Source organism: Eurytemora carolleeae, unplaced genomic scaffold (genome assembly GCF_000591075.1).
Source record: "Eurytemora carolleeae unplaced genomic scaffold, Eaff_2.0 scaffold169, whole genome shotgun sequence".
Taxonomy (NCBI): Eukaryota; Metazoa; Arthropoda; class Copepoda; order Calanoida; family Temoridae; genus Eurytemora; species Eurytemora carolleeae.
The window spans coordinates 44,945-68,649 of NW_019396316.1; the positions used below are offsets into that span (position 1 = coordinate 44,945).

Here is a 23,705-nt window from a genome sequence, read left to right on the forward strand (position 1 = left end):
AATTCATTGATTGAAATTGATAAATAAAATGTCACCTTCGACAGTACTGCTAGACGCAGGAACCTGCTCCTTCACTTTATACAGTCTTTTCTCCAGATGTGACCTATATTTACCATAAATTCAAGATTTAACTAATTCTATGAAACTTTAACTTAATTTCTGTCACCTCCATAATTTTCGTCATTTGTACGTTTGAAAAAGTGCGCCTAAATAAGCGCGTCCGCTGATTAAGTATGAATTAGATATCTATGTTTTTGTAAATTTAAACTGTTTATTTACATTTGTGGTTTCTCTGCAAAATTGACTTGCGCATTTCTTGCTAAGTTGAAACAATGGAGATTTGAAAAGAAATCTATACTTGTCGAATCAGGAAAACGAAGTTATTTTCCACATTTTATCAGATACAGGTTTCAACATACCATTGTAATCTGGCAACTCCATCTATACATGGAGGGTCACTTGAAATTACGCTTACAGTTCGCGTAAGAGCACTGTTCGTTAAACAGCTAGTTTTCCCCGTTATTATAGGGGATACAGATTTTCTTAGTTCTATTATGTTATGTTTTTTAAAAGAAATTTTTAAGAACTTTAATTTCTTAGAATTTTTAAAAGAAATGTTTTTTTACATTTTATTATTCTTTGTCTTTTATTCTTACCTTTTTTTAAAGAAAACTTACTTTGTAAATGAATCAAATTGCATCCATTCTCCAGAGAGGAAAATTATCCTGGAGCCACGAGCTATACATTCAACATACACTTCAACCTGCAGGAATATATATCATAGCTATACATTCAACATACACTTCAACCTGCAGGAATATATATCATAGCTATACATTCTACATACACTTCAACTTGCAGGAATATATATCATAGATATACATTCAACATACACTTCAACCTGCAGGAATATATCTCATAGCTATACATTCTACATACACTTCAACCTGCAGGAATATATCTCATAGCTATACATTCTACATACACTTCAACCTGCAGGAATATATCTCATCAAGTGCCATCATACATTCACTATCAGCTGCCATCATATATTCACCATTTAGTCCCATCATATATTCACCATATAGTCCCATCATATATTCAACATCAACTGCCATCATATATTTACCATATAGTCCCATCATACATTCACTATCAGCTGCCATCATACATTCACCATCAAATGCTAACATATATTCACCATCAAGTGCCATCATACATTCACAATCAAGTTCCACTGCCATCATACATTCACCATCAAGTGCTATCATATATTAACCATCCAGTGCTAACAAATATTCACCATCAAGTGCCATCATACATTCACTATCAAGTGCTATCATATATTCACAACCAAGTGCTATCATATATTCACCATCAAGTGCCATCATACATTTAGTTCAAAAACTAACAATAGCCCAAGGGGTTAGGTTAATAGGTCAAAAACTATCATGAATGATTATATTTTTTTGACAATTCCAATAAAAAAACGAGAAGAGAGAAAAAAAACTTTTTATGCTCTGGGGGAAAACATGAAGAATTGGATTTCAAAATGCCAGTTTTACACCTTTTAAAATGCTTATTTTGTGGGGGGGTTGATTTTCTAAGAAAATTTACACCCCTAGGGTCGAGGGGGGGCATAAAAATAATACCATATCTCGTTGTTCCTTCTTCTCCGGATCTGATGAGTTTGTGGCCGCGTACTCCCAGAGTGAGAGCAGGGTATCAAGAGCAGAAACAAAATTATCATATTTTTTATTCTCCCCCATTTTCTCATTTTCTTTATTCCTTTGCTCCTCTGTCTCTAATTTACCCAACAGATTCTAAAAAATCATTGATTAATGACTAAGCTTTCAGCGCCCATCTTCGATTTTAACTTTCAATTGTTGCTCTTTTATAGATTTTTTATTCTAACCACCCATAAACCTTCCCGTGGGTCATTTGAGGTGCCACACAAAATTTGGTTCCGATCGGTTCAGCCTTATTCAATTATACAAAATGATTTAATCTTCTTAAATTTACTTATTTGTTCAAAAAAACGTAATCTAAACCCATTGACGATCTAATATGATATGGGGCACCCTGTTCTACACATAGATATGTTCAGAGCTGGGAACGCTTGTATTCTCAATTTTGAGTTCAATGCTTGATCTGGTTTCCGCAGAATAATTTATCTTTATTCGATACGCAGTGTAATCGTACCCTGGGGCCAGAGAGATTAAGCATTGATCCTCATATTAAAAGTGCCCAATTTGGAGATCGAGATCTGTGGATCGGGAGTCACCATATCAGATTCTTTAACTAAAGCAAATGATTCAAAATAAAATTATGTTTAGATTTGATACTCTCTCAATCGCTATTTAATAATTTTGTTTGTAATTTCAGATTAAAGAATTGTAAGGAAGGGGTAAAAACATTAAGATCCCCTCTCCTCCTGAATAGATTTATGTTTACGCCCCTGCTGCTTACACCCCCCCCCTTAAGATTCTAGTTATAGCCCCTTAATAAACTGATGAACCCAAATCTATATCTAACTATCTATATATGAATATGGCTTGTCTGTCTGTCCGTTTGTATCCAATAAACGTCGAAACGGCTAAACCGATCGGGCCCAAATTTTGTGTGGGACCTCACGTAACTCTGGGAAGGTTTATGGATGAACAAAATTTTTGAAAAATTTGTGTTTAAAAGTTTTTATTTTTGTAAAATTGTTTAAAATCTTCAAAATCCGCGAAATTCTCTTCTTTGTTTTTCAATGTTTACAAATAGAACACGTTCACAATTGAAATAGAAGATGGACGCGAAGCGCCCTAAACGCCTAGTAGATATACATTGCTTGTCTCTCTGTTTGTTTGATTGTTTGTATCAAATACACGTAGAAACGACTGAACCGATCGGGTTCAAAATTTTCGAGGCAACTTGCACCCCAGGTAAGGTTGATGGAGGCTCGAAATTTCAAGATAAAATCCGCTTTTTCTTAATATTGTTTTATATTTACGATGCGAAAATACTCACCGATAGTCACAATTCAAAGTTGAAAGAGAAAATGGGCGCGAAGCACCCTAAAAGCCTAGTTTTATTATTATATATACTTACATTTACTTGCAATAGAGCACTTTCCTTCAATTCTGCATTCAAACTTTTTCCACAAAAATTTTCTTGAAAATCTTTTTTCAGCGCTTCTCTAAAGTAGATATGCCTCCAGAAAGAAGCCATTTTATGTCTGAAATATTTACAGATATTAATGTCAGAATATTTACTATCAATATTTCGTGAAATGTACTTGTTAACATTTATGTATTCACGGTTTCTATATTAATTAGTTTTATAATTTTCAAAAATTAGAATTTTTTTGAGTATATCATATATCATATATCATATCAATATAAATCATATCATGTTTAGATTACACTGGAAGAGAAGATATGTCCCAAAACATTATTGATAAAAAATGTTCTCAAATTTCCCAATATAAATATTCCTTAACCAATAAATAGGTCCGATTGGTGATGTTTGCATCTACATTATACATATTAATGATGAAGATTGTTCAATCCATGGGTTAAGATAATAAAAATAAAAGAAATTTTGGTATTAAGTTATGGAAACTTGCAGCTGTTTTGAACCAATAAAAATCGGGTTAAAAGTAGCATTCCCAGGGGCGTACGAGGGGGGGGCCGCGCCCCCCCGCCCCCCTCTACGCGTGCCCCCCCTGAGAGGCTGAGGGGGGGCATCCATGGGGGAGGCTCTCTTAATATTACATCTGCCATATATTTACCATATAGTCCCATCATACATTCACTATCAGCTGCCATCATACATTCACCATCAAATGCTAACATATATTCACCATCAAGTGCCATCATACATTTAGTTCAAAAACTAACAATAGCCCAAGGGGTTAGGTTAATAGGTCAAAAACTATCATGAATGATTATATTTTTTTGACAATTCCAATAAAAAAACGAGAAGAGAGAAAAAAAACTTTTTATGCTCTGGGGGAAAACATGAAGAATTGGATTTCAAAATGCCAGTTTTACACCTTTTAAAATGCTTATTTTGTGGGGGGGTTGATTTTCTAAGAAAATTTACACCCCTAGGGTCGAGGGGGGGCATAAAAATAATACCATATCTCGTTGTTCCTTCTTCTCCGGATCTGATGAGTTTGTGGCCGCGTACTCCCAGAGTGAGAGNGGAGTACCACCCCCCCCCCAACTAGGCCTCTGCTTTAACTAATGACAAAATTATATTATAATATAAAAAAAATAATATATGTGAAATATCATTTTTCCTGTTATGCCGTACTGTAAGATCATATTAGGGCACCATAAAGGTTTTGAGTTAAACAACCCTCACCATTAATGAAAAATGGTGAGGGTTGTTTAAATCTGTTTTTCTCCTTTGTGTCGCTTCTTAATTTCCAATGTTATAAAAATAAGTCTAACTTAAATGTAACAGAACATATGTACAATGTACATTTTCCGCATTCTATCTTACAACTTAAATTGCCTTGCTTAATTTAATCCAGTTTACGCTGATAACTTTCTGGTGAAACGAACTTATGTTCTTTAGTTGTTCGTTCAAAACACGAAAAATCGAATTCTATGTTAATCATTGTTTTTATTTAAATATGATGATACGTAAAAAAGTCATATTTAAATGTACGTAATATATATATGCATCTTTAACATCAAATCTTCAGATCAATGTAAGCTTACGCCTAATTAATTTGTGGTGAAATTATACTTTTCTGTTTATTTTGATGCTTTGTGTTTTTCACTTATACATGAAAAAGTCCTATTCGAATGTGCTTCTTTTACATTTTGTCTCCAGATCTCAGAAATTCAAACTATCTCGCTTACAACTTTCCCCGATGTACTCTTATATGCTGATCGTTTTATTTTGTTCATATGTCCTTTTCTGTTTTTCGCTTTACACCGAATTTAACAAGAATTTTTTAAAAATCTACATATACATTTTCTGATATATATATAAACAATTTACTATATGCGCGAAACCCTATGATTTTGTTTTACTGTTAATTTTTTCGTTGTATCGCTTAGAACCAATAAAGATTTATTAATGATAATAATTAATGAAAAATGGATGAATGAAATAAATGTTTGTTATTATTTAGAAATTTTGCCGACTTTCCCTTGAGACGCCATTTTGATAAGTTGAAAACAACTTCAGGGGGAATATTCGCCTAGAACCAAAACCAACCCCGAGAAGGGGGGGTGCAAGGTTTTTGTAGATTTTTTTTTTTACAAGAAAATTCACGCACGACTAGACTGCATTTATTAATGGAACACATCAATTAGATTTATTCCAGGCAATCCGTGCCCCTTTAAAAAGTTTTTTCAATTTCTATACATATTTTCACGTTTGTATTAATATTTAAAAATAAAAAAATGTCACGCTTCTTATTTATTTTCTTATATGGTACGTGACGATAAAAAAGAGTTTTTTGGTGTGTTTTCCCAAAATATGTTAAGTTTGAAATGTAGAGAATTGTCTCCATTTATATTATAATCCTAAAAACTTTCAATTTCGTTTGATCCTATGAAAACACTTCTATATATACCGTATATTCCTTTTTCTGTTTTTAATCTTCCTCAATTAGACTTAACTCTGTTCATCTTTTTATTACCACAATTCTTTTTTAGATTCTTTTTTTATTTTAAACATATTTTCAATTTCATTATCTCTTTTCATTATCTCTTTTCTTTATTTTATATCTTGATTACTAATTCCTAACTGTCAGTTGTTCTTTATTTTGAATATTTTTTTAGTCAAATTCTTTTACTATTTTTCTGTAATAAATTTACAATTTCATTACTTTCTTCTTATTTTAATATAAATCTTCGTTCCATATTTTTTATTTTCTTTATTATTTAATTTACTGTATCTTAATTAATTATTTATTATTTTATCATTTTTGACCCTTCATGGAAGCATTTTTTATCCTTTTTTTTATTTTAAATAAACTTACTTTTTTCATTTTTACTCCACATATTTTTACTCCACGTATTTTTATTCTCCTATATATCTTGTTTATACCCTACAAATATCTCTTTCTTTTCTTTTTCATAAATTTTGTTCTCTTTTTACAAACTACAGTCTAACTTCTTTGTTCTTTTCTCTTTCATTTTAAGTTTTATTTGCTCAAACGTTGATACCTTTTCATTCTCTTTGATTTTCTTTTACATAATATTTAAATTAATCTTCTTTACTTTCTTTTGAAATTCTTTTCATCTGTATTCTTATTCTTTTTAGTTTTCTTTGTTTTATCTTGATGTAACTTTTCTTTTTTGATATTTTTTATTTTTCCTTTATTTTACCAGTTTTCTTTTTATTCTTATTTCTTTGACGAGCTTACTCTGTACTTCACATCTTTTATATTTCTTTTTCAAATCTCTTTATCTTTGCTTTCCTTTGCCTCTTCCTTCTTTTTTATTTCTTCATTATTGCTCCTTTTGCTTTCTCTTTTTTATTATGATTATTAACCATGTACTTCAAGCTTTTCCATTACAATCAATATTAACATATTCGTATCAACGTTTTTTCATGATTCCAATTTATTTATTTATTTCATAAATTAACAAATTTCAAATATCACAGGGTTAGTTAATGCATGCACTATTTATGGCATAGACAGGAAGTTTTTCATGAAAATTATAAAAATCATTGAAAATGGCAGTTTAAATATTGTTTATACTGCAGGTTAATTCTTTAAAGCATATACTTCTACCAGGCTCGCAACTAGTTGGTGGTGGGGGGGGAATAGGGGCAAGGCCCACACATATTTGCCTCCTAAATATCCTGAATTGGCAAGGTAGTTTTTTCTTTGTTGAGTATAATACACATTTTTCTGGTCCCCCTTGAAAATGTTTAGGGCGGGGGGGNGGGGTGAAAAAAGTGTTCGTTCTATATGAAAAATCTTTGCCCTTGCTGAATGTTTATTTGCACGCCTGACTTCTAAACACAAATATATAATATATATGTAATTTTTGGTTAGATTTTTTAAATTATTAAAAAAATTTGATTCACAATCCTAAAATCTCGATTAATAATTTTAAACCTTCTATCAAAGACCTAAATCAGAATAAAAACAGGGTATAAGGAAGATCCTCCTTTTGAAATATTTTTACTAAGGCAGACCTGAAGTGCAGTCTTTTACTATTAAATTTTTTCACTTTTAATTAAGGAGTTAAGACAAGTGCAAAAAACTGTTGCGAGAACAATAAAAAATGTCTCAGAATCCACAAAGGTCATTTTACAATGGAAAAAACAAAATTTATGTCCGAAAATAATTGAAACTGGATAAGTAAATAAAGAAACCAAAGAATGGCAAAAAGTTTGCGGTCCTCCTTTAGATGGAATTTAAATTACATTAGCTTTGATTCGTTATTTAATGCAGACAGGAAGACATTTGTTAATATCTGTTAAATGTAAAGTGATCATTGAGACTCCTCAAGGAATAAATATCAATTATCGTTAATTGTTGTCAATGCATGCTTTAAGTTACACATTACATACATTGTATACATAAATATACAAAAACTTTAAATTTTTCCTATTTACGTTTTAGGCTTTACAAAGCTGAGATCATAACTTTGATTTTTCTTTTTTTTGCTAAAATCTGTTTTAACATAAAACATAAGTGAATCCCCGACCAAGGGTTTCCAGAAGCTCTTTATTTAATGCTCATGAATTGAACGAGGGAGCTGCTAGTCAAGAGTTTCAATTTTTCTATACTTCTTTCTCAAATTCGACACATTATCCTAAAATTTGGCAAATTTTTACAACAGTGCTATTCTAAATAAACGGTAAAGCGGAATAATACTAATTTACAGACGACTCCAATGCCGTGTTTGACATTAAAAATAGTTTTCGACATTCATTTTAGGCAACCTTCTTTTAGCGATATATTATTATGAAACAATAATAAAAAGATAGCCCAACTACTACCATTTACAAAATGTGGTCTGAAATGTTTTTGCTTTAAAAAGTACAAGACATATTAAGAATTTTGTTTAGATTTCTATTATTAAATAAAACCATGAAAATGTCAATTCTGAACGAAATCATCTATATCTCAATTATTTGTTTTGGAAATGGCAGGACTAAGGCTTTCTGTGATAATTGTTTCATCAAGAAATATTGATACAATTAATGCCGCAGACTATTTCTAAGGTCAAAGACGACTTTAAAATCTTCTATCAATTAATATTGTTCAGGTTTCTTTAGAATAGGACTGTAGTTCAGTATCTACATCATGTTCAGAGGTCGACATTTGTGTGCTAATCTATAATGCTTGATCCTGATATCCACTGTGACAACTTTAAATATTGAGGCATGAGTTCTTTATCCATCAATTTGTGTATCCCTGCTGGGATATTCAATAAGAATAAATCAAATCCTCCAAGCGACAAAATGTATGGATAACAGTTTAATCTAGGGGTACACAACACAAAAGTAAGTACTAAAAAAATTGATGTAATTTTTAAACAGAAAATCATGGGATAAAATAAAAAGGTTTGATAATTCTGATCAAAGATCATTAAAAAGAACTACCTTAAAAAGGACCGGATCAAACCGTGCCTGACTAACAACCAAAGCCATCTCACCAAAATCTTCGAAAAATCTAAAATGTAAGGAGGTCATATTTTTTTTTATATATGATAATTATAACAATAGCTGGATGAAAAGCTGCATCATCAATTCACAACATAACTTGTCAGAGATATTTGACACCTATGCAGTATGCATGGAACACATACTAATATGCGTAATATTAGGGAGAAAGAAAAGCAGAAATATGTGTCAAAATGAATTTTTCCTTTGTCTTCAAGGGATTAGAATGCTTAGATCTAAAAGAAAGGAACAGAAAACAGATGATGATCACCTAAAAAGAAGATACAACAGTCAGAGAAAAAAAATCCTTGCAAATTAAAATTTTGTTTTAAAAAATTTAAATTTAAAAATAAATGTTAAAAAGAGGATGTCATTCAAAATCTAATTCCAACCATAGGGGTTTCTAGTTTTGAGTACATCATTTAATCTATTTCTGTTTCATGACAATTTATATAAAAATCTTTTTTGAAACGTTTAAAACAAGCAAAATTTTGATATCAGTTTACAAAAAATAATATTTAAATTTTTTTTAGATGTTTACCTCATCATACAACTCTGTTTTTCATCAAACTCTCTTATCATTCGACCTCTGTCCTCAATTTTACTGGAGGATAAACGTTTTCGTTGAGTCACTTTCACCGGGGCCTTCTGCTTAAATAATTGATTAAAACTCCTGTATTCGAAATAACCAGTTTTGTTTTCCCATTTCTTAAAATCAATTCCTAAACAACAAGGTTTACAGGACATAACGAAAAAATAAAAATGTAAAATTTGTAAATTGTACATTTTTATTTTGCAGTGAACATCTTTGGCAATATTTCAACAGTTTCCCGGTAAGAAAAAAGTTTAACTTAATTTCCTCAGCCTTGCACTAAGATATTTACAGAGGGTCCAGGGTTAGGAGGGGGGGGGGGGCACATTAGGGTAAAATGAATTTATTCCATAAACCTCTTATTCATGTCAAATAAGGCTTGGGCACTTAAGTCTCTATGTTGTTTAATTGTAATGTTTTCGTTAAGAATTTCGACCGAAAACCCGCTATTTCACTGAAAATTTATAAAATAGAATTTGTCAACACGCTATTCTGACTAAATCAAGGATTTGGAGTGCTGCTGGAGCCCCCAAATCTTTTCTATATGCCTGTAAGAAACTATTTATATATTTATATTATCCCAAAACCCCTGTGCTTTCTTTTGTTTTTACTATTAAATATATATTTTTCTTTGAAATCCTCGCTGTAACAAAGACGACATCTTAATATATTGCGGGTTTACAGGATCCATTCAAAGATAAATATATAAACGGGAAAAGTATAATTATAAATTGAAATCATTATAAATCAATGCTAGCTACAATTCATACAATGTTTGTAAATGAAAAGATTATCAGAATATATTCATTTTGTCCATTCTCAACATGAAACAAAAGACAAATGCATTTTAAAAGGAGTATTGTGACAAAACAGTCAACCCCCCCCCCCTCTCCCATGACCCACTAATCAAAATATTTCCTTGGTGATTTGTGAGATCAGGAAATTGAAGAGAATATCCTCACAATGAGGAAAATCTGAAAGAAACTTGATCATCTTCCGGGGAAGATATGAATGGAAAATTTCCGCGTACTTCTTGTGAAATAATGCCGCGTTCGTGTTGATTATACTACAATATATTCTGCTAAACCAACTTGAAAAAAGAACATCTAAAAAAATATTTTAACAATTATATTACAGTCATGAAACAAAGACATGGAAAAGGTATGAAATTAAATCAACGTATCCTAGAAAATTTTTTCAATGATTTAACCTAGGATGTAAACTAGAAGTAGAACATAGAAAGAAGACTTGTAAGACTTATGTTTATGATCCAATAAACATGAAACACAACAATTGTACAGTGAACTCAGGTCCAATTCACATAGTTGATTTTTAAAATAAAGGTAAAACTATTTGCTTTATAACAACATCAAATACAGGGTTACCCACAAAGGAGGAGACATCAGAGACGACTGTACTGAATTTATACTGTCTGCTTACTTACATTTACAAATCTTTCTGTACAAAATCATTAAAAAGACCACAAAAAGACTATATTTAAGGCAGAAGACTTAATTTAACCTTAAAATTGTTGTAGGTCATCTTTACAGTCTCATCCTTACGAGAAACCTTGTAAACTTAAGATTGACATTAGGTCTTCATATTTCTCAGTTTTATGAGGTTTCAATGTTACTCACGTTGGAATCAATAAATCAATAAATTAAAAAAAAAACCAAACATCAATTAATCAATCAAAATATTTGATTTAGTTGAATTCCTGAATGAACTGGAAGGTCTGGATGAATATTTCCAGCGTTGTGTATCTCCGTCCCAGTAGTGAACACGAGGAGTAAATCCAACCAAACGATCATCGAAATCCTAAATTTTAAAGCTTAAAACCAGAAAAAATTGTTAATAATTGAATGAATTGTTTACTTCTCTCCGTTTGACAACCAGTATCAAGTATTATGAAAAAGATTAACAATTCCTCTAATATTCTTAACAAGATATAATTTTTTTTTTAAAGTGTATATTTGCAAATTATCTTTTTTCCATCTCATAATCTGAGTTCGTTTCCCTTATGTCCATTTGACAGTCCAAATTTTTATTTTGAATAATCTTTTTTGTTTGTTTATTTTCTTGTGATTTTAACTAACATTTTTAAATTTTTTTTTTTTCGATTTTGATGGTTATTATATCGTTAGAACTGATGAGGGTCAACCCAGACCGAAATATTTTTTAAATGTGGAACTAACATCTACTGTTTTACTCTACAGAGGTTTGGTCCATCACCATCACCGAATTTTAAACAAGATATAATACAGTAGGAAATTTACAAGATAGAGATAGAGAGAGATAGAGAGAAATAGAGAGAGATAGAGAGAGATAGAGAGAGAGAGAGAGAGAGTTCATGGATGTGAATAAATATGAGAGAACCCTCATATGTGTAGATGTACAAATACTATTACGGGTAAGTTTAGGTTAAGATGGATAGTCACTAATGGTTGCTTTTGATTTCCAGGATGGATGGGGGGGGGGGGTTCAGGCGGTTTTGCAAAGATTTTACCAAATTCATTATGATTTATCCATAGTTAGTACCTTAAACACAGTATAGGCAAATACTATTTCTTCGCGGGCAATAGTTATATCGTCATCAACAGCAAATACTGTAGAACTCTTACATTGGGATGCTACCTATACAATCAATCAATCAATCAATCAATCAAATAACCTATTAACAAAAATAATAAATATGTCAATCAAAGATTAAACTAATTAACTTAATAATTAATCAATAAACCAACCAATAAATAAATCAATTAATTAAGCAAATAAAACAATTAATTTCTCAATCAAACAAATACTGTAGAACTCTTACATTGGGATGCTACCTGTAAAATCAATCAATTAATCAATCTATCAATTAATCAATCAATCAATATTTCTATCAGTCAATCAATTAATATAAGAAACTATCTAACAATGCATCAATTTAACAACCTAAAATTATCAAAAAACTATTCTTCAATAATGCAAATAAATCATAATAAATGTTTCGATAATTTAATTATATAATATTAGCAATGAACTATTTTACCTTAAATTTGTCCAATTTTGTTCCATTAGTTTGAATTATTCTAATATTTAGTTTCCCTGGATTACTAGAACTAAACCTGAAGAAAAAACACATTAAATCAAAGAACAACAAAAAGGCTCACATATGGGAATATGAATTTGAAGGCCTTCCATGAACCGAATATTTTCTTGCCTTGAGCTTGATGCCAGCCCCTCCCCTTCTCATTATACTCAAGAACCCCAAAATTCCAAGAATTTCTTTAAAAACATCAATTAAGGTTTCCAATCCTCATCCTAACAAACAAAAATTGAGAATATATTTTGAGAGGGGACAAAACTAAAAAAAAAAATCTGTGACAATTCTGGAACCAGAAAAAAAGACTCCTAGTATAAATTACCGAAAACGGTAACGGGTGGTGCTGAGTTACTACTCCAAAGGATAGATATTACCTGTACCAGTCCTCCAAAGGGGGGGGGGTTAATTTACTGTTCCAAAGAAAAGATATTACCTGTAACAGTCGTCCAAAAGTGGTGTGGTTTAGTCACTGCTCCAAAGGATTGGTATACCTGAAACAGTCCTCAAAAAGGGGTGGGGTTGAGTTATTGCTCCAAAGGATAGATATTACCTTTAACAGTCGTCCAAAAGGGGTGGCGTTTAGTCACTGCTCCAAAGGATTGGTATACCTGTACCAGTCCTCCAAAGGGGGTGGGGTTGAGTTACTGCTCCAAAGGATAGATATTACCTGTACCAGTCCTCCAAAGGGGGTGGGGTTGAGTCACTGCTCCAAAGGATTGGTATACCTGTACCAGTCCTCCAAAGGGGGTGGGGTTGAGTTACTGCTCCAAAGGATAGATATTACCTGTACCAGTCCTCCAAAGGGGGTGGGGTTGAGTTACTGCTCCAAAGGACTAAGGATTCTCTGATGAACCCTGTCTGAGAAGCTGATTGAATTATCCTCAGGATTGGAGATCTGGAACTCGATACAGGAGTCTCACTGCAATGGAAACAGGATTTATTCCTCAAACCCACCCAGCAATGTCAAGAACAACCCAACATTATCATGAACAGAAGTATTTTGACATGTTTCAGAAAATTTGTCAAGATAAAGCAATCCAAGGCATTAAGTAGAAATATAAACGAATAATGATTGAGTTAATTTCAAGTTGCATTCAATTAATACAATACAATGCATTACAATCTTTATAAGATATAAAAAACTAGAATTTAGGGCGCTTTGCGCCACTATCAGCGTTTAACTGTTGCTCAGAAACTCAACATATTTAATCGTCCAAAGTTTTCGAAGATATTTTTGTTTAAATTCGTGCATTTTAAAAAATAATAACCGCTAGAAAAATTTACAAGATCTCTCAAAACACTAGTAATCCGAAAGATAACAGATATTATGAAGAAAAGATAATTCTCCGCTGGGAACTTTTGTGTTTGATACTTGATCTCGATATCAAATGTGTTCACTTTTAATTCAAAGATTAAAAAAACTACCCTTTTCCATATCTTCATTTTAGTTATTCTGTCCTTTATCAAAGCTCCCTTTAACCCCTTGACTTGGTACGATAAAAATGCGGAATATAGAATAATGAATCATTTAATCTACAGATTAACAAAAGATCGATATCAAGCATTGATCTTGATATTGACAATGCAAAGGTTTCCTGCTCTAGGTGAATAGAATGCCTGTATTTGATAAGGTTATTACCTGACAGTACTAATAACCATACAGACTCTATCCGATCCTTCATCCTCCTCCCTCTTAGTAAAGAATATACCAGGACGGGAATTCCAAACTAAAATTTCAATTCATTGTTCAGATTATTGTTGAATAGGACTACTGAGAAGCTAAGATGGCACACTTCTGATGAAGGCCAGGGACCGGATTTAATAATTTTGAGCCAGGTCTAGAGACGGTCCAACCACCTATCTTGAATCAGTGATTCAAGATTTGTGCGGGTCCTATATTTAGAATGAAATATTAACGGGCTTCAACATTGGGTTAAGATTAAGGGATTAGAAAAGGAATTGAGTTCTTGCCACAAATTCTAATATTCAAATCACATTATCTTTGCATCCTGATTGTGTAACCCTTTGATATTTCAAACTTAGGCAATTTTATCTTACAGAATTAATAGTTTGAAAAAGTAACATCGGACTCCTTAATTTGGTCTCTGGACTAATATACAAAGTTGATTACCTTGAAGGGAAGAGGCAGAATGAAGAAAAATTACCTTGAAGAGAAGAAGAGGCAGAATGAAGAAAGATTACCTTGAAGAGAAGAAGCTGAATGAAGAAAAGTTACCTTGAAGAGAAGAGGCAGAATGAAGAAAGATTACCTTGAAGAGAAGAGGCAGAATGAAGAAAGATTACCTTAAAGAGAAGAAGCTGAATGAAGAAAAGTTACCTTGAAGAGAAGAGGCAGAATGAAGATTGATCCTCTGTCTAATGATCTCCAATGTTGTTAACATGATACTTCGAACACTGGAGAGGTATTGATCCCAGACTATCTGGGTCTGTTGACGAAGTTTAAAAATCTAATTATCAGAGAATAAACAACAGTTATAACAAAATAATTTACTTAGTGTGGGAAAAATAATTCTTGACAGAGGCAATCGCATAAAAACCAGTTCTTAGGGTCTGGAACATTTCGGGATTCCTAGATCAGGAACAGAATCTGCGGATCTATTGGGGGAAAGTTAAAAACAACTTTTCCTTTCAAAATACAAATCTCCATAAATTAAATTCAATTGCAACAATGATACTGTTTAGAAAAGTTCGAAATAAGGGTACGGGATTTTTAATTTACAGAAATTATCTTTTAAGCTTAAGGGGAGCCAATGACTGGTAAATGGGGCTGATCAGCCATTTCCCAACTCGAGATTTTATTTTTGTTCTAAAAAAAGATAAACAGAAAAAAATAAATTTCTCATTTTTTTAACACATTTCACAGTTATTGTGTATCTCTGACTGTCCTGTGGTTGGCTGACCATCCTAAGTATCTCTGGGACCTGGAGCAGCTGACGTTCATCAATAGATATTGTGGCTAACGTCCAATCTATGACCTCACCAAAGGGCAATTGCCAGCTGTTGGATAGGAGGACAGGTACACAACCGGCCTAATATCATACAGTTTAAAAGCTTGGGCACAGAAATCATTTTCAGTGCCATTGCAAGATTTTTTATGCTAATACCACTGTGAAAATGAAAGTAATCAAACAAAATTTTTTTGAGTACATCTTCTATATATGATGGTGTATTTCTGGACCTACGCCCATCCGTCCCACTGCCAATCCGACCTACTAGCACGTGGTTTTACTGCTGCTAGATGGACTTCTGGCCGCAGCGCCCAGCCCCCTAGCCTGTCCTAGCCGCAGCGCTCGGCCCAGAAATTCTCTTAACCTATAAACTAGCCCTCAAATAATACAAAAATAAACAGCTGTCGTAGGTCGGATGTGCAGAATAGCGGATGGGCAATAGGACGGATAGGCAGTAGAGCGGATCAACATTACGGTACCGTGAAGCCGGCCAACCGGCTGGACCGAATTGGCTGAAATTTTGTGTGGACACTCATAGGTAGCCTGGGGTTGAAATAGGTTCAAACAAATCGAATTTATCTTTTTAATTATTTTTTCTTCCACGGGCAACGCCGCGCCGGGCTGTTCAGCTTGTACTACAAACATGTATATTGTATATGTTTAATACATATTACTTGATTTAACAGCTCTTTACATTTATTACTATTTTATTGTAAACTATGCTTTTAGGGCGCTTTAAATTGTGAGCATTGAAAAACGTAAAAAAATAAAGTTTTCGGATTTAACAAAAAATTGTGGATTTTCAAAATTTTCAAAAATTCAACTAAAATAGAATTTTGAAAAATTGTGATCATTCATAAACCTTCCCTGGGGCCAAGTGAGATTCCACAAAAAATTTGGGCCCGATAGGTTCAGCGATTGAACGTTTATTGGATACAAACAAACAGACAAACAGACAAAACAAGCAAAGTATATATATATTAATATGAATATATGTATATCTATCATGATATTTAAAAAGGTTCAGACCTTTTTTCCTAAAGCTAGCTTTATGGTTAAATGATAATGGGGGGGGGGAATTAATAGTATCTTTAAAATAAATACACATTATGTCAGGAATATACCTGGAGAGTCTCCAGGAACCTGAAGGAGCCCAACCTCCTACCCCTGGGAACCAGGCAGAAGGTTGAGTTTGCTAGAAGCTGATTGTAATCCCATTTATCATATTCATCGTTATCCATCTCACATCTTCAATCCAACCAGCTCAAGGAAAAATAATCCTCCAAGCATTTTTCAGGACTGTAAAAAATGTTGCAATTCTTAAATTTATTACAATTCTGTAATTTTCTGACCACCCAGCCCCCCCCCCCTCATAAAAGCTATCTACTTTTCAAGTTTAAGGTAGGTGGGACGGGGTCCAATGTACATTTAATTAGAAATTAACAGAAGTTAGTAACTTTAAAAATCAAAGACACTAATTATAATCATCGGCCAATACTTTTGTTTACGCTAAAAAGTGACAATATCGGGGCGCGCACTGCGACTAGAACAATAAAATTAAGTTTTTACATATTAGAATTATATATCAATATTTCTAGAAAAAAAAGAGTTAAATTACATGGCGTATAATGAACTTTTTTAATACGAATTTTTCATTGTCTCGAAAGAAAAATCAAAACCGGCCAAATTATCCCGAGTTGATTGTTTCCTGTCGTCCTGCATCTCCTTCCAGTTTTTCCCATGTTTACAGGTGGTGACCAGGGCCACGTCCTTCCCGTTGTGCAGGTGGTACAAGGAGTTCCTCACCTCACTCCCTATACCATGCACGTATCTCTTACCTAGAATACAAAAATTTAAAAATATGCATTTCCATCAACCCACCCGGGCTCTGGGAAATACCTCAAAAATGCTAAAAAAAATACCCTTTACAAATAACCTTTGACCTAACCTAGGCTTTAACACTAATCTTTTGAACAAACCTATAAAATTAAAAAGAACCTATAAACCGAATCATTAAAACTAAAATAACTATTAAAACTAACCTTTAAAACTAACTTTTAACACTAATCTTTAATTTAAACATCCTTTATAACTAACCTTTATAACTAACCTTAAAAATAAGAAAAAAAACTTCAATCATAATCTTAAAAACTATGCTATAGAACTAACTTTTGACACTAACCTTTTTAACTAACCTTTAAAACTAACGTTTAACTCTTAACTTTTATAACTAGCCTTACCCTTTATATATGCCCTTTATAATTAATCCTTAATTTAACTGAACTTCAGACCTAACCTTTAAAAAAATAACCTTAAGAAACTAACCTTTAACTATCTTTAAAAACTAAACCATACCATTTGTAACTAACTCTTTTAAACTATTCTTTTAAACCATCTTTTAAAAAAAACCTAAAAACTATCCTTTAAAAACTAACCTTTAAATGCCAGGAAGTATTTATGAACTCCAGGAAAATTAGTTGATTTCACAAAACCAGGCTCCCCACCTACAAGTAAAATATGGATAATGAGTTTCAAAATTGGAGGGTGCTTTTAAAAAATGTTGAAATGGACTATTGTTTAAATTTCAGGTAACCAAATGACCCAAAAACCAAAAATTAAAATGATCAATTTGAGAGAGAATAACATGAATACCTTAATCAAGATCATTGTTGTGAATCGGACACATCACTCTTTAGATGGAGGGTCACTTAAAATCATGTCTACAGTCCCTTTCACTGACCTTTTTCAGGATGTGTTCTATGAAAGAGTGGAAGTGAGATATCAAATCTAGGTCTATAGTTCTCTACAGCAATACTAGCTTTCGCCAGGATAGCCTTTCCAATATTAAATCCTGAAAATAAAAATAAATTCCAACAATTCATTTTTTATCATCTATATTATATATATACTAGCTTGGGAACCCAACGCTGCCCAGGTTACAAAAAGTTACTCCCGCCGTTTACCCGCACTTGAACGATTTTACCGGGAAACTAAATTTTCGCTATTGAAGTCGACCCACTCAACTTAGAATCTTAGAACCAAACTAAGAACATTCCCGTGGATAGTCCAAGTTCCCAAAACTAAATTTGAGGCAAATCAGACCAGCGGTTCTTGAGTTATGATCAGACAAACAAACAAACAGACAAACAGTGATTACAACTTTATGTAAATATACTTTGCTTGTCTGTTTGTTGGTTCGTTTGCATCCAATGAAGTAAAAACCGCTGAACCATCGATTCCGTAATTTGAGACAATTCACATGACCCAGAAGAAGGTTAATGTCTTGTCGAGACAATCCACATGACCCAGAGGAAGGTTTATGGCTTGTCGAGACAATTCACATGACCCAGAAGAAGGTTTATGTCTTGTCGAGACAATCCACATGACCCAGAGGAAGGTTTATGGCTTGTCGGGACAATTAACATGACCCAGAGGAGGGTTTATGGCTTGTCGAGACAATTCATATGACACATGGGGAAGGTTTATGTCTTTTCGAGACAATACACATGACCCAGAGGAAGGTTTAAGGCTTGTCGAGACAATTTATATGACCTAGAGGAAGGGTTATGGCTTGTCGAAGTAGGAAAATTTTCCCGGAAGAAATGTCGAAATTTATTCTGTTTAAAAATGCACTTTACAACAGAAAAATCCGCAAACATTTTAGAACGTTTAAAAGTTCAAAGTTAAAAACTTTAACAGGATTAGCCTAGTTTTTATAAAATAGATCTTATTAGACATAATTATACAGAGGTCGAATTGAAAGAATTTGAGCCGCGGCTTAAATTAAGATGCGGCTTAAATATGGCTGGTTCCACTTAAAAATGTATTCAATGTTTCAAGATTTAAGCCGGAGCTCAATTTAAACCGGTTTTTGACGGATTTGAGACGCGGCTTGAATTCATTAAATTCGAACTCAGTGTTGGCAATGTTCGACTTGTTGCTTCCTTGTCCATACGCCTATAGACTTTTTGATTTGTTGTCTCTTATGTTCTCTGCTATTAAATTGTTTATATTGCTACACAAAAAGTCTATGTACTATTGGGCCTACCTAGATCCTCAGTATAGTGGGGCCAGGTGCCAGAGTAAAGATTAAAGATTAAGTGGTTTTCTCCTCCATTCCAGTAAGGCAAAGCTTCAACTCTTAATTTATTAAAATGGTAAAAATCTCAGAAATTTTTTTTAACACATTTTGTAACACAATTAAATATGATTAAAACAGTGCAGAAGAATAGATAATTTGCAGCATTTCATGAAATTCTGTTAATTTAATAAAATCAGATTAAGAATTGCATAAAACAAGGATAGATTTGACAAGCATTTAAGCTTCTAGATATGAATTTAAAGTATTTAAGAATAGTATTGTGTCAAAAAAATGAAATTGATATTTTACACAAGTTTTGCAAAATTTTTGGCTAAATAGTTTGCAATCTTTTGACACTAGAGGAAAGCTTAACATTGGTTTGCAAAAGGGTAGGATGCATACCACTGCCGTGCATACCATTGAAGTTCTTTTATAAGTATATTTAATACCAGTAGTATAAACACTAAATATTGATAAACCAGTGCATTGAAATGTATGTCAGTGGAATTAATTTTAGTGGAATGCATACCGGATGAATTAATACCAGTTGAGTGCATGCCAATGAATGAAAATCAGCGGCATGCATTGCCTAGCTTACCTGAACTGCATGTTACGAATAAAGTCCTGTGACAAAGGATCTCTAAAAACAGGAACAAAAAAATTTGATTTTATCAAAATAAAAATATTATTTAAGTCAATGTTTTCCAATAGATACAAACAAACGGTTTGAAATATATCATTAATATCGCCTCTTGTAATATAGAAGATTTAACTAGTAATCTTAAGGTTTTTATTATCTAATAAAATGGTATAAATTAAAAGTTAGGATGAAAGAGGGGGGGGGGGGCTTTAGAAAAATCATTTTTAAGAAATAATAAAACTGAGCTGGGAACTTTTAAACTTTAAAAATTATGGATATCGAAATCAATGCTTGATTTCCTCTTTTTAATAATCTTAGGACTAATTTAATCTTAAGTTAATGTTCGGGAAATTGTCTACACTGCAACCAATCAGGTGTTAATTCTAGAAACCGAACAGCCAATCAGAAGCCGTGAAATTTCAAAATTTTGGCGCAAAATCAGTGAGAGAACTCGTATTGGTTCGAATAAAGCAGGGATATTCAAAAGAGACTTAAGCAGAAAATCAAAAGTGTTCACAGTGGATACAGAGATTTAGCAATCAGGATTGGGGGTATGTACATCCAGTACAAGAGTTTTCAGATTCGAATAAATATTGTTCTCTGTTCCTGTCTAGCGTGTCCAAGGAGAGAACAAAGAGACAAGCCTCGTCTGCTTCCGCAGTGTAAAAACTAGATTCTAAACACAAGAACATTAATCAACATTAACGATTACTTAAAGGGGCTATGAGCGTAATTTCATTGAAACCTTTTTCTGATAAAAAATGTAGAAGATATCATCGTTTTCCCGACTCAAAAAGAGTTTAATTCCGAAAATATTTCTCCATGGCTTCATATAGGCAAGAAATGCGCAAGTCAATATTGCAAAGAAAACGCAAATGAAATTGAACAGTTCATTGAAACAATACTTTATCAGACGAAGATTTTAGAGTTACCGTTGTAAATCGGGCATTGCCATATTTGAATGAAGGGTCACTTGAAATTACGCTTACATTTCCTTTATCCACCTAAACCTGATGAACTAGAACACAATTTGAAACTATTTCATTGCCATTTTCTTGTGAAACATTGTTGTAGAATATCAGTGATGACTTTAAAAAAAAATCCCAACCCAATTTTAAAGAATGTTCAGATAAGATGAAAATAAAATGTCTGTGCCATGAATAAAGAAAGTTTATATATGCTTTATATCATTTTAGTCTCTCTTCAGGAGTGTTCCTCGATATGAACAAAATATTAGGTGTCAATAAACTATATACCCTTGAAAATAAATCGAACCTTAAAGGATTGACTACATCTAGTAAAGTTGAAGCATGTCTCCATCCTGCACAAGGTAGGATTCATGTCTTCCACCTGGTCCACACGGGACTCTTAACAAAACAAAAATAAAATAAAAAAGTATTAATCCAAAAAATTAATTCAAGTGGCCTTCTACATTTGTAGTCTGGCATATTCGATTAGGAACGCAACCTTAAAACCTTTATCAAATTATGGATAAAATAAAATATTTCCTAGTTCTTTATTTACAATTTTATTTTCAATTATGGTTTCTCTGTATGAGCGACTTGCGGAATTATGCTACAAATGCAATGATGGAAATTGTCATCCTTATTGTTGCTGATAAAGGTTTAAAGGGTAATGAACCCTTGTGAATCAGACATGCCATACGTGTTTTTTATGGTCCCTTTAAACTTTCACTAATGATTTGTTAAATATAAAACACAAAACACAGGCTTTATATTAAAATTATTTAAAAATTTTTGAGATTTAATAAATTTTACTAAATTAAATAATGATAATGAAAAGCCTCTTTTTTTGCCTTTTGTGGACTTACCTAATTCCTCTAAATCCTCTATTGATAAAAAAGTGTTGTGTTGAAAAGGCTGAATTTTTGTCACTTTTTTTCGAACCTTCATCAAAATATACAGAAAGGAGAGAAAGAGAATAAGTGTGAAAAAAAGTATGAGATAGCGGTTTTTCGCCTTCATGATTACAATCTCAGGTTGTTTTAAGTCATTATTCCCATATCTGAAAAGAATCAACATTTAATAAAATAAATGAACATGAGGTTTAATGATAAATATGAACACATTAACTTGTGTGACTTACTTACTAGTTTAGGCTCTATGTGTTTTAGAGATTTTTTTATCTAAAAATGTCTGGAATCTAAATTTTAAGGTTAAACGCTCGTTTTAAAACTAAACCAATTACATGACCCCACTTAATTTACAGCAAAAAACATTATTATATTTTTTTATTATTTTAGGGTTAGATTAGGCTAAACCAATTTCTGGGCCGAGAGCTGCAGCAAAGACAGCCTAGGGGGCCGAGCGCCGCTGCATATGACCAATAATATCCATGTGTTACAAAATGAGATCCATGTACAAAATTGATAGATATGATGGGGGCGGGGGTCCAAAAATAGTATATTAGGAAATTCCCGGAAGGAGGTCCATTAGTATTAACAAACAAGGTCAAGTCTCTTACTAAAGCAATTACGGGGTTTCCTGAGTTTCCTGCTGTCAAAAAGTTCATAATCTTAAACAAATTGTCAATGCCAAGAATGTTCAGCGGCAATCACGCATTTAAATAGTCAACAACACCAGGGGGTGTGTATCTTTTCGTAGATTAAAATTTATCTAATTTTTATCATTATATTTATTTTATGGTTTTTAAGGTAGCAAAGGATAGAATCGTAAAATTATACAGTTCATAGAAATAAAATGGAACTTTCTAAGGTACTGCATACTGCATGGCTTTTACCGCATACAGGAACTCGATGGAACCACAGGTACATACCACCGTCCCCAAGCTAGTTTTTGTTGATGTAAGGGGTCATTCTTTCTCGCAATTTTTTCAATTAGATCAAATTACCCTATTATCAAAAGAGGATCAAAATAATGATATTCTATTCACTAGCCGGAAAGAACACTTTCTTGTTCCTTGAAAGACATAATTTCTCAAAAAAAAATAATTTCTATTTAGTATATTTATGATTTTACAAGAAAATAATAGTGCGCTTATATATGCATTAGAATTGAGTGATACTTTTCGTTAAGAAAAATAATTTACTTTCAAGAAAGATCACTTCCTCTGAAAAATATAATTTACTCAAGAGAAACATAACTTTTTCTGATTACAAATATTTTACTGTAATATTGATGTTTAAGATTCATTTTATGAAATGATTATTTTACTCTGCAGAAAATTTTAAATTAAATTTAGAATAATATTAGAATGACCCCAGATCTGACATTTTCACATTTTTATAAAATTCAACAGAAACGTATAAGTCTAAATAAACATTTTGTAAAGAAGACTGTTTCCAGAATTTAAAGTGGTAGTCAAACATAAAATACTAATAATACAGATAGAACACTTGATGTCGTCTTTACAAGATTTAGAGGGGTTTTCGTTCAAAATAACCCTGAGGCAGAACCCCAAAGGAGTTACATGCATGCCGAGTTGAATTATATTATAGAGAGAAAGCAGCGTAACACGTTACGTATTGAGGGGGGGGGGGGTCGGTACCCTGTGCCCCCCTAGACATGCACCCCCCTATGCCCTCCCCCCTAGAGCCAGAGGCAGGCTCTATTTTTTTAAACAGTAAACTTACATTCAGACTTTTTACTTTTCTTATCAATATCACAACGTCCTGGACTCCCTCCTGGACTAGGTTTCCAATGAGGATTGTTTTA

General features: G+C 32.6%; 2 protein-coding genes across 2 annotated transcripts; both read right to left on the reverse strand.

Moving 5' to 3' along the window:
- Position 1: 1 nt before the first annotated feature.
- On the reverse strand, positions 2-7,670 carry LOC111700784 (uncharacterized). The gene is made up of 6 exons (XM_023471823.1): positions 7,660-7,670; positions 6,302-6,306; positions 3,097-3,225; positions 1,653-1,823; positions 678-763; positions 2-103 (listed from the first exon to the last, which is right to left on the reverse strand). The coding sequence occupies exons 3-6, from the start codon at positions 3,214-3,216 to the stop codon at positions 4-6; spliced, it is 477 nt and encodes a 158-aa protein (XP_023327591.1). The 5' UTR covers positions 3,217-3,225; positions 6,302-6,306; positions 7,660-7,670; the 3' UTR covers positions 2-3.
- LOC111700775 (exostosin-1b) lies at positions 6,572-22,052 on the reverse strand. Its single transcript, XM_023471813.1, has 20 exons — positions 21,842-22,052; positions 21,267-21,377; positions 20,617-20,686; positions 19,969-20,010; positions 19,338-19,429; positions 18,030-18,140; positions 17,725-17,793; positions 16,998-17,127; positions 16,414-16,537; positions 15,227-15,370; positions 14,659-14,788; positions 13,960-14,047; positions 13,105-13,239; positions 12,267-12,342; positions 11,768-11,863; positions 10,947-11,047; positions 10,148-10,295; positions 9,179-9,285; positions 8,578-8,647; positions 6,572-7,784 (listed from the first exon to the last, which is right to left on the reverse strand). Exons 1-20 carry the CDS (start codon positions 22,050-22,052, stop codon positions 7,731-7,733), a joined length of 2,109 nt encoding a protein of 702 aa, XP_023327581.1. The 3' UTR covers positions 6,572-7,730.
- Positions 22,053-23,705: the final 1,653 nt, after the last annotated feature.